Source organism: Myotis yumanensis, unplaced genomic scaffold (genome assembly GCF_028538775.1).
Source record: "Myotis yumanensis isolate MYYU_CA2020_CCGP unplaced genomic scaffold, mMyoYum1.0.hap1 SCAF_9, whole genome shotgun sequence".
NCBI lineage: Eukaryota > Metazoa > Chordata > Mammalia > Chiroptera > Vespertilionidae > Myotis > Myotis yumanensis.
Genome location: NW_027223760.1, coordinates 43,683,294 through 43,700,864, shown reverse-complemented (window position 1 = coordinate 43,700,864; position 17,571 = coordinate 43,683,294). Strand labels below are relative to the sequence as shown.

Sequence of the window (17,571 nt, the reverse complement as noted above, 5' to 3'; positions counted from 1 at the left end):
AAGGAATTCTTACCATTTGCAACAGCATGGATGGAACTGGGGAGCATTATGCTAAGTAAAATAAGACAGTCAATGAAAGAAAAATACCACATGATCTCACTCATTTATGGATAATAAAGACCATTATAAACTGATGAACAAAAATAGATACAGAGGCAGAGCAGCATCAAACAGACTGTCAAACTACAGGGGGAAGGATGGGGAGTGTGGGGGGGCAGGGAGGGGGTAAGAGATCAACCGAAGGACTTGTATGCATGCATATAAGCATAACCAATGGACATAAGACACTGGGGGTAGGGGAGGCCAGGGGATTGTCAAAGGCAGGAAAAAAAAGGGAGACATATGTAATACTCTTTGTAATACTTTAAGCAATGAAACAAAATTTAAAAAAAATAAATAAATAAAAACAAATGTCAAAAAAAATTAGGCTATGGAATAAAATAAACACCAATTGTTAATGTTTAAACCACATTTACTTTACTATTACTGCCTTGAAATAAAGTTATGTATCTTATTTGTAGTCATTTACATAATCAAAAAGTAATAAAAGTAAAAATGATGTCACGAAAATGTTACTGAAAAAAAATAAACTTCAAAAAATGTATCAAATGAGATATATCATAATGAGATTTATGTCATGATTTAATCAACCCCTAATATAAAGTGGGAAATAATTACTGAATCTATTATTAAACTCAATTTATAGATTAGGATTGTTTTTCCTTTTTATTGAATTTATTTAGGTGACAATGGTTAACAAAAATTATACAAGTTTCAGGTGCACAATCTACAACACATCATATATACACTGTATTGTGTTCACTTCATCAAGTTAAGTCTCCATCCATCACCATTTATCCCCCTATAACCTCCTCCTTCTCTCCCCCTCCCCCAGAAATCACCACACTGTTGTCCATGTCCATGATTTTTTTCTTTTTGCTCAATCCCCCCGTGACGGCTATCAGCCTGCTCTCTATAAGTCTTCCTCTATTTTGCTTGTTAGTTCATTTTATCCATTAGATTACACATGAGTGAAATTATACGGTACTTGTCTTTCTCTGATTGGCTTATTTCACTTAGTATAATGCTCTGCAGGCCCATTCATGCTGTTGCAAAAGGTAATATTTCCTTCTTTTTTTACAGCTGAGTAGTATTCCAGTGTGTAAATGTACCACATCTTTTTAATCACTCTCTACTGATGGACACTTGGACTGCTTCCAGATCTTGGCTATTGTAAATAACGCTGCAATGAACATAGGGGTGCATATATTCCTCCAAATTGGTGTTTCGGGTTTCTTCATATAAATTCCCAGAAGTGGAATCACTGGGTCATAAGGCAGCTCCATTTTTAATTTTTTGAGGAAATTCCATACTGCTTTTCACAGTGGATGTACCAATCTACATTCCCACCAATAGTATATGAGAGTTCTCTTTTCTCCACATCCTCACCAACACTTGTTTTTGCTTTTTAAAATCTTTATTATTGAGAGTATTACAGATGTCCCCCTTTTTTCTTCCCATTGCCCCCTCCACCTGGTTTCCACCCTGCCCCAGGCCTTCACCACGCTATTGCCTGTGCCCACAGGTAATGCATATCTATATAATAAAAGGCCAGAAGCCGTGTCATGATAAGAACGACCACTCACTCGACCAGTTGCCATGAGGTGGCACTGACCACTTCTCAGTCCCAATCCCCCCTCCCCTCCCTGGCCCTCGAGTGGTAGCAGGGCAGGACTGGGGACTGGTGAGCAGGCTGAATGGCTGACCTCTTGGTCCCTGCCCCTGGCCAACAGGCTCCAATGGATCAGCGATGGTGAACGGAGGAATCAGGGTGGGTGGCAGGAGGACCCGGCTGGCTGTCAGGCCTTTGGGATCACCAGCTCATCCCCGGCTGCTCAGGGGCTCCGCCTGCGGGAAAGCAGGCGCTGGTGACTTCAACTCCATGCGTGCGCTGGGCGGGCCGCTGATGGAATGCGGCGCCCACGTGAGCGGTCCCAAGCAGGCAGTGTGTTCCACCAGCAGCCAGCCCAGCAGATGTGCATCGAGTTGAAGTCACGGGCGCACACTTTCCTGCAAGCCTGAGCCCCTGAGCAGCCAGGGATGAACTGGTGATCCCAACAACCTGACAGCCCAGCAGCTGAGGTGGCATTCAGCCTGGGACTGGCAAACGGCAAAAGACAGCCCTGATGGCAGGAAGCTAGGTCTAGGGACCCTACCCGCACGATTTCGTGAGCTGGGCCTCTAGTATGATATAAGATCTTTGGATAACCTCTTCTCACTCTCCTTCCCTCTTCCTTCTGAGATTCGTCAGTCGTTCCATGTTTCCATGCCTCTGGTTCTATTTTATTCATCAGTTTATTTTGTTCATTCGATTCCTTCTGTTTATTTTGATTTTTAGATTCAATTGTTGATAGATATGTATTTATTGCCACTTTATTATTCATATTTTTTATCTTTTTTTTAATTCTTCATCTTCTTAAAGAATACCCTTCAACATTTATAACCATGTAATACTGGTTTGGTGGTAATGAACTCCTCTAGGTTTTTCTTGTCTGTGAAGCTCTTTATTTGACCTTCAATTCTAAATGATAGTTTGCTGGGTAATCTTGGTTGTAGGTCCTTGCTATTCATCACTTTGAATATTTCTTGCTACTCCCTTCTGACCTGCGAAGTTTCTGATGAGAAATCAGCTGATAGTCTTCTGAGAGCTCCCTTGTAAGTAAGTAACTGCTTTTCTCTTGCTGCTTTTAACCCTTGGTATTTTAATTATGAAGTGTCTTGATGTGGTCCTCTTTTGATTCCTGTTGTTTGGGGTTCTCTGTGCTTCCTGGACTTGTAAGTCTATTTCTCTCACCAGGTAGGAGAAGTTTTCTGTCATTATTTCTTCAAAAAGGTTTTCAATATCTTGCACTCTCTTTTCTCCTCCTGGCACCCCCATGAGGTACACTTGAAGTTGTTCCAGAGGCTCCTTCTACTATCTTTATATCTTTGGATTCCTTTTCCTTTTTGCTCTTCTGATTGGGTATTTTTTGCTTCCTCATATTCCAAATTTTTGATTTAATTCTTGGAACCCTCTACTCTACTGCTGAATCCCTCTAAATTATTTTTTTATTTCAGTTAATGTATGCTTAATTTCTGACGGGTCCTTTTTCATGTCTTTGAAATTTACACTAAGATCCTTAAAAGTCTGACTAAGTCCCTTGAATCTCTCATTAGGCTCCTTATAACCATTGTTTTGAACTCTGTATACAGTAGTTTGCTTGCTTCCATTTCTTTCATTTGTGACATGTTTCTTTTTCTCCACATTTTGGCTGCTTCCCTGTGTTTGTTTCTATGTATTAGGTAGGCTGCTATGTCTCCTGGAATTGGTAGAGTGGCCTTGTATAGTAGGTGTCTTGTAGGGCCCACTGGCTCAGCCTCCCCAGTCACCTGAGCTGGGCTCTCTAGGTGCACCCCTGCGTGGGCTGCGAGCACAGTCTTGTAGTTGAGCCTTGACTGCTGTTGGCGTCACTGGGAGGAATTGACCTCTAAGCCAACTGGCTGTGAAGACAAGCTGTGACTACAGTGAAAGAGCTGCTGTGTAGGAGACACCCCTATGGAGCAGGACTTGCTTCAGTGCGACTTTGGTGCTTACTGAATCAGCTCCTTTAGTGTGTTGCTTGTGGATGTATAGAGTTGTAATCTGGTATGGTCTGGAGCTGTCCAACAGGTGTACTGGCTTTGGGGCCTCCTGGGAGGTACAAAGTCAGCCACTGCCTGGGGCTACCCAGCAGGAGTTACAGAGAGATCTGCAGATGGCTGCTCCTTGTATTGGGCTTGGAAATGCCCAGGCAAGGCCCAGCTCTGAAGTAAGACAGGCTGGTGCTAGTGCTGGGTCTTGGGCCTCTTATTGATAGGTATGGGGCATGCTGATGCCAGCTGCTGTTTGTTTGAGAGCTTTTAGGATAATCTAAAGCCTGAGGCAGGACAGGCCCTTCATATGGAAAAGCTACTGCAAACAGCTTGGACCATAAGCCACCAGAAGCATCTAGATCAAATGACAATCCAATAGATTCCAAATTATCTGCAAATTTCAATACCTCTTTCATATTATAGATGGGAAAGGTTAAACCCAGAAAATACCTGCCTAGACCTAGCGCATCTGTTCCCTGTAGCCTCTTGCTGATCTACTCCTTTGGCAACAGACAAAATCTAATATGTAGAAAAAAAAATCAGTTAGTTTTCCTGGTTGGTTATGAGTTTTCATTAGCAACTTCAGAAATAAGAAAAATAATGAGATAGTAAATATGCAGTATACCTAGGGTGAATATTTTTCATATGAATTATAAATCCTTAACACACACACAGTATATCTGAAAGACAAAACTCACATTATTTCTAAGTGGCCCAAGGAGTGCTTATCTATAGAAAAGATTCTCATTTGCAATTGAAATAAAACCTTTGTTGTAAAATATATATTTTATTGTTTACACTATTTCATAAAATATATAATATTAAATGTTTATATGTTTAAGTTCTTTTTTATAATTTAATTTTATTATTTTAAAATTAAATTTATTGGGGTAACATCTATTTTATAAAAAGGCTGTGGTCATCATGCCATCACGCTGTAACGACCACCCGGAGGTGCATTGATGGGTCTCGTGGTGGGCGGGGCGGGGTGGGGTGCGAGCTATGAGCAGCAGAGAGCTATGAGCAGCAGAGGGCAGGGTGCGAGCTGAGGTAAGAGGTGGCGAGCTACTCGTGCACGGATTCGTGAGCAGGGCCCCTAGTTGGTTAATAAAATAATATAGATTTCAAGTGTACAATTCTATGATATATCATCTGTATATTGCATTATGTCAGTGATGACGAACCTTTTGAGCTCGGCGTGTCAGTATTTTGAAAAACCCTAACTTAACTCTGGTGCCATGTCACATATAGAAATTTTTTGATATTTGCAACCATAATAAAGCAAAGACTTATATTTTTGATATTTATTTTATATATTTAAATGCCATTTAACAAAGAAAAATCAACCAAAAAAATGAGTTCGCGTGTCACCTCTGACACACGTGTCATAGGTTCGCCATCACTGCATTATGTGGTCACCACCCAAAAAACAGTGACAGTTGCGCAACATTTTGAATATACTACAAATCAATGAATTGTGTATGCTTTAGAATGGTTATAATGGTGAATTATGTGTCATGTAAATTTAATTTCAAGTTTAAGACACTAAAAAAACAAAATGAAATGGAAAATATAGTATGACCAATATACAAAGGGCAAAATACAGATCATAGCAAAAGATATAAATATATACATACACATTCATAGGCATATATATATATATATCATGTTTTGGCCTGCGTATATATATGATAGATATACAAAGTTAGCAACTACAATTATATCTGGGATTTCTGAAAGTTTTTACAAATACTTTAGCTTTGTAACTTGAACCTCTTGTCATTTTTATGAGGATTAACGAAAAAGAGGGAGGACAAAAACTGATTGGTAGCCCAAGAGGACAAATGTATACATACAGAAAGAGGTAAAATTAAGGAATTATAATAAAGCTTTATACCTTTCCTTCTTTCCTTCTTCCCTTAAAAATATGAATGCAAGCAAAGTCATGTAGTCTACCTAGATAGCTGGTATGGGATAAAAATCTTAAAATGAAAAAAGAGGTTTTTTAAAAGTTATTAGAGAAACAGGAAACGATGAGGACTGCAAGCTTAAGAATAAACAAAGTGTAGCAATATTTTTCAATGGAAAAAAAACACATAAAGGGTATGGAAATTTGAGTGCTACTTAATTTTTCCAGTCACTAGCCTTTTTTACCATACTTGGGTTAGAGACTAAGGCAGTGATGGCGAACCTTTTGAGCTCAGCGTGTCAGCATTTTGAAAAACCCTAACTTAACTCTGGTGCCGTGTCACATATAGAAATTTTTTGATCTTTGCAACCATAGTAAAACAAAGATTTATATTTTTGATATTTATTTGATATATTTAAATGCCATTTAACAAAGAAAAATCAACCAAAAATATGAGTTCGTGTGTCACCTCTGACACGCGTGTCATAGGTTCCCCATCACTGGACTAAGGCTTTCTGTTTTTAGAATCTACAAACTTATTTACTACTGAACCTTAAACTTAGTATATTCTACATAGGTTAATTTTACTCCCTATGCAATTTAAAGACAGTGAACTAAATTTACCATGTTACATATAACTTGGGATGTTTCAAGAATTCCTTGAATATTATAATTTTTGGAGATAGAAAATCTGCTGAAGCTTTCCTAAATTTCCAGGTACAAAACTTTAAAGGGTGTTTCTCAGAGTGGCAGTCTTGTCCATTGTCTAAAAGCCAAACTCTGGTAACCTTCAGAGTCACTTTCTTATCTATTGTATCATGTTTTGGCCTGCGTATATGGCTTTTACTGGGTGAGTTGTATTCATATCTTACTCCAGAAACAATTCAAGTCTCATTTTGTATGCACACCAAGAATCAAAAGTTGGAAAACCTTCAAAAATTAACAAAGAAAATTCAAAAGCCAAATGGAAAGGTTTATCTTTACCCATTGTTTCTAAGGGTGTTTATACTGCACTTCAAAAGGTGGCCCCATGGGGAGGTAACTGTTTATCATCTAAGTCAGGAAGAGCTTTGAGGTTCAAGCCAGTGTTCCTGAGAAAAGCTTAGGTATCATAACAGTTCAATTGGATTGGAGAAATTCTAAAATGTCAAGTCACAGGCATTCTAACTCATTTTAAGAGTCTGAATCCAGATGCTATCAGAAAAATAAAAAAACAACAACACAGAAATTATTGTTGCATCAGGAATTCTATTTCCCAACAAATACTCACTGAGTGCCTACCACTTCCCAGGCACTATTCTAGAGATCTGAGGTACATCAGCGAAGAAAACAAAGATCTTTGCCCTGAGGTAAGCTTACATTTTAGTGGAGGTAAAGAAAGATAATAAACAATAATAATTAGTAAATCACAAAATACGTTAGAAGTTAAGACTTTAAAATGTTAACCACTCAGATATGTAGAAGTGTTTTTCATACAGTGGGAATATACAGTGCAATGGTGAACTATGGTATAAATGTGCCTGGTACAGTCAAGAAAAAGCAAAAGACCGACGATGCTAAAGCACAGAAATTTAAAAACAAGAACAAAAGGACTCACTGTACACAAGTATAACGAAAAAATGTTCAGAATCAAGGCAAAATCTAAATTGAATGTAAGTTAGCAAACCCCAATGTTAGTAAATATAATTAACTCATTAATTCATAGGAAATGTGACATAGTGTCTCATTATACTTGATCATTTTTTAGTAAGTTGTATATTGCTAATTGATAGTCTCTGGTCTTCTATGATACTACAGTTACTTATTTACTACTCAACTTTAAAATTCTGTATTCTAAACTAGCTAATTTTACTAACTATGCAATTAAAGACACTGAACTAAATTTACCAGCTACATATAACCTTGGATGCTTCAAGATATTCTATATTTTTGTTTTAATCAGTGATTTTTCCACAAAACCTTTACAAAATTCACTATTGTATCCCATCTCAATATTACCTAGCTGAAGGTTCAAAGATTGTTCCTTATCATTTTACTACTAAATTTCATTATTTTTCTTAAGCTGTCAGGCCCAAAGTCACAAGTGACATTTAAAATTTTAATTTTCATTTGAGGCATTTTTATGCCTTTTTCCTGTGTGAAGCCTTCCCTGACCCATCCAAACAGGATGAATTACTCACCCTTTGTGCTACATCACGCTCATTAATATTTCTATTATGACTCAATGACACTATTATACACCATTATGTGTTAATGTATCCTCCTTCTGCCCTCCAAGACTGAGTTTCATGTGAAAACATGCCTTAATAATCTTTGAATACTAAGACACTAGCATAGTGCTTATATGGATTGCTAAATAAGAGAACAAATGGAATAAATCACGTATGTATGTGTGGAAAAGATTAAGAGGGAAGGGAAAAAAGAAAAAAAGAGGAAGGCATATGTTAAGTGCCAATTTAAGGCATCTGCTTTGTGAAAAGATTAGGGAATGCATGCTGATTCATGTCCAAAGCAAAGGAAAGGAGTTACATTTAGTCAAGAAAAACATAGAAGGGTAGTGGTAAATGCTCTCTGAGGTTGCTTTTTACTATGGGCTATGAAAAACTACCTAACTTCCTAAAGTAATTGGGAGTGAAGGAGTGGAAATTTTAAGTATTACAATGAAAAAGTGGGACCCTCCCAATATTTTAATATTTTAATGGGAAGCAATTGAATTTGAGGAAGTTATAAAAAATATATTTTTTTAATTTACAGTAAATTTTCAAGGAGTCATGTAACTAGGACTATAAGATACATAACAATTCCACCACCCCAAAAAATCCTTTCATGCAGACACTATAAAATCAACCTCACCCCCAACCTCTAACCTCTGATAATTACTGATCCTATTCTCTACACTATAATTTTGCCTTTTCTAGAATCTAATCTAATAAAAGAGAAACATGCAAACTGACTGCACCTCTGCTACGCCCAAACCACACCCACCAGCCAATCAGAGCGACTATATTCAAATTAACCCAACTAAGATGGTGGCTGGCAGCCAAGGAGCTGGAGCAAGCAGGAGGCTTGGTTGCCCCAGCAATGGAGGAAGCCAAGCTTCCCGCCTGTCCTGGCCGGCTGTGGCCTCCACTCAAGGCAACAAAGTTTCAATTATAGAAGATAAATAAATCCCAGATACCTGCTTCCAGCCAGCCTCCACTGGGAGCTTGGGTGGCTGGGGGCCATGGCCAGCCTGCAAACAGCCATCAGCCCCTCACCCAGGCTGGCCACACCCTCATGGGGTGACGGTCCTCACTGGGGGGCTTGGCCAGCCTGAAAACAGCCGTCAGCCCTTCACCCAGGCTGGCCAGGCACCCCAGCGGGACCCCCACCCTGATCTGGGACACCCTTCAGGGCAAACCAAATGGCCCCCACCCATGCACCAGGCCTCTATCCTATATAATAAAAGGGTAATATGCAAATTGACCCTAACAGCAGAACACCTGGGAATGACTGGTCACTATGACACACACTGACCACCAGGGGGCAGGCGCTCAATGCAGGAGCTGCCCCCTTGTGGTCAGTGTGCTCCCTCAGGGGGAGCTCTGCTCAGCCACAAGCCAGGCCGACGGCTGTCAGTACAGCAGTGGTGGTGGGAGCCTCTCCCGCCTCCTCAGCAGCGCTAAGGATGTCCGACTGCAGCTTAGGCCTGCTCCCCGCTGGCAAGTGGACATCCCCCGAGGGCTCCCAGGCTGCCAGAGGGATGTCTGACTGCCAGCTTAGGCGCAATCCCCCGGGAAGCGGGCCTAAGCCAGCAGGTGGTCATCCCCCAAGGGGTCCCAGACTGTAAGAGGGCACAGACCGGGCTGAGGGACTCCCCCAATTGCGCAAATTTTTGTGCACTGGGCCTCTAATCTATATAATCTATATACTAAAAGCCTAAGCAACCATTATGGTGGAACGACCAGAATGACTGGTCGCTATGATGCGCACTGACCACCAGGGACCAGATGCTCAATGCAGGAGCTGCCCCCTTGTGGTCAATGCACTCCCACAGGGGGAGCACTGCTCAGGCAGAAGCCAGGCTCATGGCTGGCAAGCGCAGCAGTGGTGGCGCAAGCCTCTCCTGACTCTAAGGCAGCACTAAGGAGCAGCGAGCAGGCGGGAGGTAAGGAGCGAGAGGGATGTCCAACGGGTCCCAGACTGCAAGAGGGCACACGCTGGGCTGAGGTCCCCCCACCAGTGCATGAATTTCATGCACCAGGCCTCTAGGGTCATATAAATGGACTCATACTGTATATAGCCTTTAGAGTCTCATATCTTTTACTTAACATAATGCATTTGAGATGCACCCTTGTTGTTGTGCACAGAAACAGGTCTTTTCTTTCTTTATTGTTGAATTGGTTATACTTAGTGGGAGAAATAGAGAAAAGAATGCCCACTTCATCTTCCTGCAAGTAGAAGTCCTCCTAAATTTCATTTTTACAACCATCTTCCCCATCTTTAAAGAGTGGATGATAAAAGAAATAATACTGCATTTATTCCTATTAAACTTGAGCTCAGACAACTAATTTAGAGAACCTAAAACATAAGATAAGCAATTGTCAATTTTTGAACATCCTTGGGATTTCACTTGGCCTTAATACAAAGGTGAACCTCTTTGAAGCATTTTACTCAGTTTATGCACCAGATTTTTAAGAGCAATACTAACAAACCAATGATATACCAGGAGGATAACTAAGATTATGGTGATTCCGGAAGATTGAAGGAACTAGGGATACCTTACCTAGTAGAAAAAATGGGGGGGACTGAGGAAAAGGAGTTATGTAATAGCAATATTTTAATATTAATTAGCCTCACATGTGGAAAAGGTGGCGGAAAACACGGTCAGATAGTTTGGATTCATATACATAGAATTTCATAACAATTTCAACTGCACAAAAATGTAAACTATTTAGCTATCCTGAGCTAAAAAAATCAGAAGTATTTAAATAACAACTGCATATCCACCAGTAAGAAATATCAGTAAATTGATTGTTTCAGGAGAGAGACTAGAGTAGTGATATTTAGTCTATTATCTATGGTGCTAACTGAAATGGTGCTGTGGAGTTCCAGAAAGCAGGTCGGGGGGGTGCAACTACTGCTGAGCAGGCAAAATGCCTGATTTCCTCGCCTTGCTTCAACAAGACATCCCATTTATATATTCTGCATTTACGCTGGTTTTTAGAATAAGAGGTGGAAATGGGGTTGAGAGAAAGATTATGCTTTAAAATTGAAGTTCAAAAAATGAAATCAGATCACCTTCTTACACCAGAATAAACTCAAAATGGATTAAAGGCTTAAATATAAGACCTAAAACCATAATAAAACTCCTAGATGAAAACATAGGCAATAAAATCACAGATACTTCTCTTAGCAATATTTTCTTCTGATTTATCTTCCTGGGCAAAGGAGACAAAAGAAAAAATAAACATGCTACAACAAACTAAAAAGTTTTTTCACAGCAAGGGAAACCATCAACAAAATCGAAAAGACAACCTACTGAATGCATGAAGCTATTCGCCAATGATACATCCCATAAGGAGTTAATATCCAAAATTTATTAAAAATTCATACAACTCAACTAGAAAAACAAACCAAAAACAAAACAAAACAACCCAATTAAAAAGTGGCAAGAAGACCTGAACAGACACTTCTCCAAAGAAGACATCTAAATGGCCAATAGACATATGCAAAGTTGCTCATCATCACTAATCTTTAGCAAAATGCAAATCAAAACCATAAGATACCACCTCACACATGTCAGAATGGTTATCATCAATAATAATCCACAAATAACAAGCATTGGCAAAGATGTAGAGAAAAGTGCACTATTGGTAGGAATGGAGATTGGTGCAACCATTGTGGAAAACAAGTATGGAGGTTCCTTTAAAAGTTAAAAATAGATATGCCTTATGACCCAGCAATTCCACTTTTGGAGATATATCCAAAGAAACCCAAAACACTTATCTGTAAGAATATATGTACCTCCACGTTCATTGCAACATTATTTACAACTAGAGGCCTGATGCATGAAATTCATGCAAGGGCCTTGGCCCTGGCCCCCACCCGCCACCACCGTGGCCGGGGGCCTCTGCCACCTCTGCCTGGGCCCCCACCTCCTGCAGCTTTATCCAGAAGGAAGGACATCTGGAAGGACATCCGGTCTAATTAGCATATTATGCTTTTATTATTATAGATAACTAAGATATGGAACAACCCAAGTGCCCATCATTAGATGAGTGGATAAAAAAGCTGTGGTACATATACCTACTGGAATACTACTCAGGCATCCTATATAATAAAACGGTAATATGCAAATTGATCAAACGGCGGAGTGACCAGTCGGTGGGGGGCGGGGCTAGCGAGCGGGTGGCGCCAGGCCTGCCAACGCAGGTGCCAGCAGGCAGAGGGAGGAGATGGTGATCACGGAGCAGGACAAATAGCAATATTAAAATATTTCTTCGCCCTAACCGGTTTGGCTCAGTGGATAGAGCATCGGCCTGCGGACTGAAGGGTCCCAGGTTCGATTCCGGTCAAGGGCATGTACCTTGGTTGCGGGCACATCCCCAGTGGGGAGTGTGCAGGAGGCAGCTGATTGATGTTTCTCTCTCATCGATGTTTCTAACTCTCTATCCCTCTCCCTTCCTCTCTGTAAAAAATCAATAAAATATATTTTAAAAAAATATTTCTTCTAATTAATTCACTTTCAGTGTGCATGAACTCGTGCACTGGGCCACTAGTAAAAAATAATGAAATCTTACCTTCTGTGATGGCATAGATGGACCTAGAGGGTATTATGCTAGTGAAATAACTCAGACAGAGAAAGAAAAATAGCAAATGATTTCACTTATATTTAGAATTTAAAGAACAGAATAAACAAAATGGAAATAGACTCATAGACATAGAGAACAGACTGATGGTTGCCAGAGGGAAAGGAGTTTGGGGTGACTGGGTGAAAAAAGGTGAAAGGATTAAGAAGTACAAATTGGTAGCTACAAAGGACTCACGGAGATGTAAAGTACAGCATAGGGAATATAGTCAGTAATATTGTATGGAGCCAGTTGGTACCTGAAATATTGGGAGGACCACTCTGTGAAGTACATGACTGTCTAACCACTATGCAGTACATCTGAAATTAATACAGAATAATGCTAAATGTAAACTGTAATTGAAATTTTTAAAAATTAACAAACTGATGACCTGGAGTCTCTGAATTCTATATTCTGTGATTAATTCCTAGTTTGCAGCTATAATCCAGAAAAAAAAAAGGCACCTTTATTGCAGGATCCCTGCAAACAAGATTACTGTAGGTCATTTTAAAAGCCTCCTTTGCTCCTATAATGGGGACTAAGGGGTGGAGCAGATAACCGTTTCAGCTCTCCACTTTACCTCTGTCAGAATAGCCTATGTTGTACCTAGACTTTATCTTTCTCTGGAAAAAATTAGTAATTAAACTAAATGCTCTTCACTTTCAAAAATAAAAAATAGCTAAAGGAAAGTAAACCTTACAAACCCATGAAGTAATATATTTTAAATTTGTACTTGGAAAAATTAATTATATAACTAAAGGTTAAGTGAACACAGTGTACTATCTTCTCCAAAAATAATCATGTAACTTCTCCAAAAATAAGATCTATTTGCTATATATTAGAACACTAAAAAATGAGAAATAATATAGGTAAGTCTCTACACACTTAAATCTTTAAAATACCTTCTCTTGAAAGTTACAGAACCATTTCATGATTCATATATATATTAATGACAGTGACCACAATATTTGATCTACAGAAAATGTTTTTATTTTTTATGTTATTTCATTTTATAATTTTTAATCTAAAGCATTTTTTACTGAATTTATTGGGATGACATTGGTTAACAACATTATACAGGTTTCAGGTGCACAATTCTACAACACATCATCTGTACACTGTATTGTGTGTTCACCACCCCAAGTCAAGTCTCCATCCATCACCATTAATCCCCCCAATACCCTCTCCACCTCCTCCCACCCCCTCTTTCCTTTCCACTCCCTACCTCCCTGGCAATCGCCACACTGCTGTCCATGTCCATGAGTTTTTTCTCTTTTTCTTTTCCTTTTTTGCTCAATCCCGATTCCCCTCCCCCTCTCCTACACACATACACACACACACACACACACACACACACACACACACAGGAAATGTTTTTGAAAAGTTTTGAATTATTGCCTAACCAGCTTGGCTCAGTGGTTGAGCATTGACCTCTGAACCAGAAGGTCACGGTTCGATTCCTGGTCAGGGCATATGCCTGGGCTTGATCCCCAGTGTGGGTCATGCAGGAGGCAGCCGATCAATGATTCTCTCTCATCATTGATGTTTCTATTTCTCTCTCCCTCTCCCTTCCTCTCTGAAATCAATAAAAATATACTTTTAAAAATAAAACTTTTGAATTATTAATCTTACATAGCTTAAAAAATTAACACACATCTCACTGTATCATCTTTCTTACTGCCTTAATACTAGTGAAATTTGCATCATAAATCAACTAGAGATTCTATTTTCAACACAGTTTAGTTCATTGGCTTCTCAGAAATAACATTCACCATTAGACGGAATTCTAAAAGTCTCTGACCTATATTTTGCTGAGACATGACTCAGAAGATGGCAGGCAGGTGTGCAGAAGGGGTCCAGTTTGTGGTAGAGAGTCCATCTGATCACTCAGCATGGATATCTCAACGTGGCCTAATTGTTTTCTGTTGATAATTGTTTCTGTATTTTGTGAATGGATCAATCATATGTTAAATGGTATATCACAGGAATTAAGATCTTCCGATTGAAAAAACAACTTGTGAACATTAGAAACATCAGGCTCTATATATTACATGTGTTTCTTAGTCAGGTATCATTTATAAATTTATAAATAAAATATAAAAATATAATCACCACACAATATAGAAACCATGGCAGTATCTCAAAATACTCTCATATTGCCCTAACCGGTTTGGCTCAGTGGATAGAGCGTCGGCCTGCGGATTGAAGGGTCCCAGGTTTGATTCCGGTCACGGGCATATACCTTGGTTGTGGGCACATCCCCAATAGGGGGTCTGCAGGAGGCAGCTGATCGATGTTTCTCTCTCATCAATGTTTCTAGCTCTCTATCCCTCTCCCTTCCTCTCTGTAAAAAACCAATAAAATATATTTTTTTAAAAATACTCTCATATCCTTTGCTTTAAAAAAACTTTTTAATAAAAGGTAATATATTAATGGCAGAAAATTTAAGAAATACAGAACAGCAAACATAAGAAAAAAGTAACCATTTTTAAATGCAAAATACTCAACTTCTAATAGAAAAGCATTAGTGATTATATGGACCACCTTTTAAACTGCAAAGGGCCCACTAAATTCAGATTTTGTTTCTCTATGTAATTAAATTCAACCCTTTTTCACAAACCTACGGGACTGCTAAAATGTGATTTAATAAATACTCATAGTAAAACTTGTTTATTTTAACATCAAAAAGCAGAGAATAGAACCTTCAGATTAAATTTGAGACTCTCATAAATTATATTACCAAAACAGAGTACTGATTTGAAACTATGCCATTAATATTGTAAAGATAATAAAGACTTTGAAAACATCTAATGATCAAGTTTCCTTTAGGAAGACTAGATTACAGAATTAATGTAATAAATTATTATTCTTACTAATATTTATTCTATATAACTAGGGGCCCGGTGCACAAATTCGTGCACAGGTGGGGTCCCTTGGCCTGGCCAGCGACCAAGGCCTAACATGGGGGCCGGCGGCCAGGGGGAGGGGCCACGGGAGGTTGGCTGTGGGAGCACACTCCTGCATTGAGTGTCTGCCCCCTGGTGGTCAGTGCGCATCATAGTGACTGTTCGACCAGTCGTTCAGGTCATCCAGTTTGTTCGGTCCTAACTGTCCCTTAGGCTTTTATATAGATATCTTGCTATTATCAGCTATAGTTTAGATCTATATTTTTAATTAAAAATATTTTATAACTCTGAAAGAATATAGCTCCCATCTTCCCTTTTAAATTTTGAGATTTATGTTTTTGATGTAAATGTATTTATGGATTTATTTTAAGAAAACCAAAGTAGAGCATTTCTTTTCACATACCTCTTTTTAACCTACTTACTGCTAAAACTTTTTCAAAGTTTAATGAAGCAGAGATTAAGCAATCAAATTTAATGCCTAGATGCTTCTTTGTAAATTGATTAAAATACCATCTACTAATCTTTAGAGATGGGCTACCTTTTATTTTAAGCTTTTATTTTAATTACTTATAGAAAGTGACTCTGCTCCTTGCATGTGGCAATTAATATACTCACTATTTTTATATTAAAAACAAAAAATGTTTATTTATTTATATTAAGAGCAGACAAAATGAACTTTAATACCAAAAAAGAGTAAAAAAAGGGTCACTTTATAGTGATTAAAGTTTCAATTTATCAAGAAGTCTTAATAAATTTAAATTTCTATGTGCTTAAGGATATGGTCTCAAAGACAAAGGAAATATTTACAGATCTATAAGGAGAAATAGAGAAATCCACTATCTCAGAGATTTTAATATACCACTGTGTTGGTAATTGATTCGTCAATTTTTAAAAATTAGTAAGACTATATAATGTTAAAAGAACATGATTTATGGCCAACCTAATTTTTATAGTTATAATTCTCCAAACCTGAATAGTATCATGACATTAAAAAGCTTGAATGAGTAGTTTTTTAATTATAGTAAAAAATATACATGTAAAAAAAATTTTTTAAAGCCCAAGAGGCTCTACCAGAAAATTCTGTTAAACTTTCAGTAACAGATAATTCTCACACAACTCATCCAAAACATAGACAGAGAGGGAATACTCCTTAACTCGTTTTATGCAAAACCTTGATCTCAAAACCCAACAAAGACAATAGGAAAAAAATTATAAGCCATTCTCATTCATGAACATGTATGTGAATATCCCAACTTCATTATGGAACCATATAGGAAAAGGGGTTCTGGGAACCACACAAGGGCGAAGAAATGATCATTCTTCAAATCAGGATAATGATTACGCTGGGGAAAGGAATATGGTTGAGATCATGTAAGAGTATCTTAGAGTGTGGGTAGAGGGGAGTGGGAGATTGGGAATTTATAATTATTTTCATAATCAACCCACATATTGTATGTACTTTTCTGTATGTTCATTAAACACATTTCACAACAAAAGAACAAAACAACATTTTAAAGTAATCTTCGTTATAGTAAATTTATGGAAGTTACATATTCTATTAACATCTGGAGTTGGTATTAGAGAGCTAATAGGCTAAGGACACTATTTAACCCTTTTCTTATAAATTCTTATACTGACTTATTTTATTGCACATATGTTCTTTTTCTAATGAAAAAAATCTAATGAATCACAGTTTACTATGACTATAAATAAGAGTTTCAAAGTACACATTCAGTATTTTTAATCCATCCTGGAAATGGGTACACATCTGAGAACAGAGATTCTTTCTCAGGAACGCAGACCAAAAGATTATGCATTCTAAAATCACTTTTATGCTTCTCATGATTTGGCATGGTTGCTATCTAAATCACACCAGACTGTATCATTTCTAAAACTTCAAGCTTATTAAAAAGAGAGCTGTTGAGAGATAAATAATACACTTGTGCTATTACCTTTTAGCCGGTGACTTAGAATCTGTTCCAAAATAGCTGCAAAATTATTAAATTCAGGAGAAGAATCATCAATTGTCTCAAAGCAGGACCGATCAATCAGGGTCTTTACAGAAAACCTATGAAAAAAAGGAGATTATTATTGTTTTTAAGCAGAGTTGATTTCTTCACCCAAGTAGCAAAAAACAGGAGGAAAGCAATTTGGGGAGGTATTAGAGAAATACTTTATAAGATTATATATTTTGAAAACTCCCTCTATTAAAATTCACTGTGTAAATAGAAACATTTACAGAAATATCAGGCTT

General features: G+C 38.2%; 1 protein-coding gene across 4 annotated transcripts in view; it reads right to left on the bottom strand.

The window, feature by feature from the left end:
- RUNDC3B (RUN domain containing 3B) overlaps positions 1–17,571 on the bottom strand; it is a 100,618-nt gene that overhangs the window by 70,393 nt on the left and 12,654 nt on the right. For all 4 annotated transcript variants that reach the window (XM_070424177.1, XM_070424179.1, XM_070424178.1 and 1 more), the window contains exon 2: positions 17,270–17,385. In XM_070424177.1, coding sequence (XP_070280278.1) covers positions 17,270–17,385 — 116 coding nt within the window. The remainder of the gene's footprint in view (positions 1–17,269; positions 17,386–17,571) is intronic.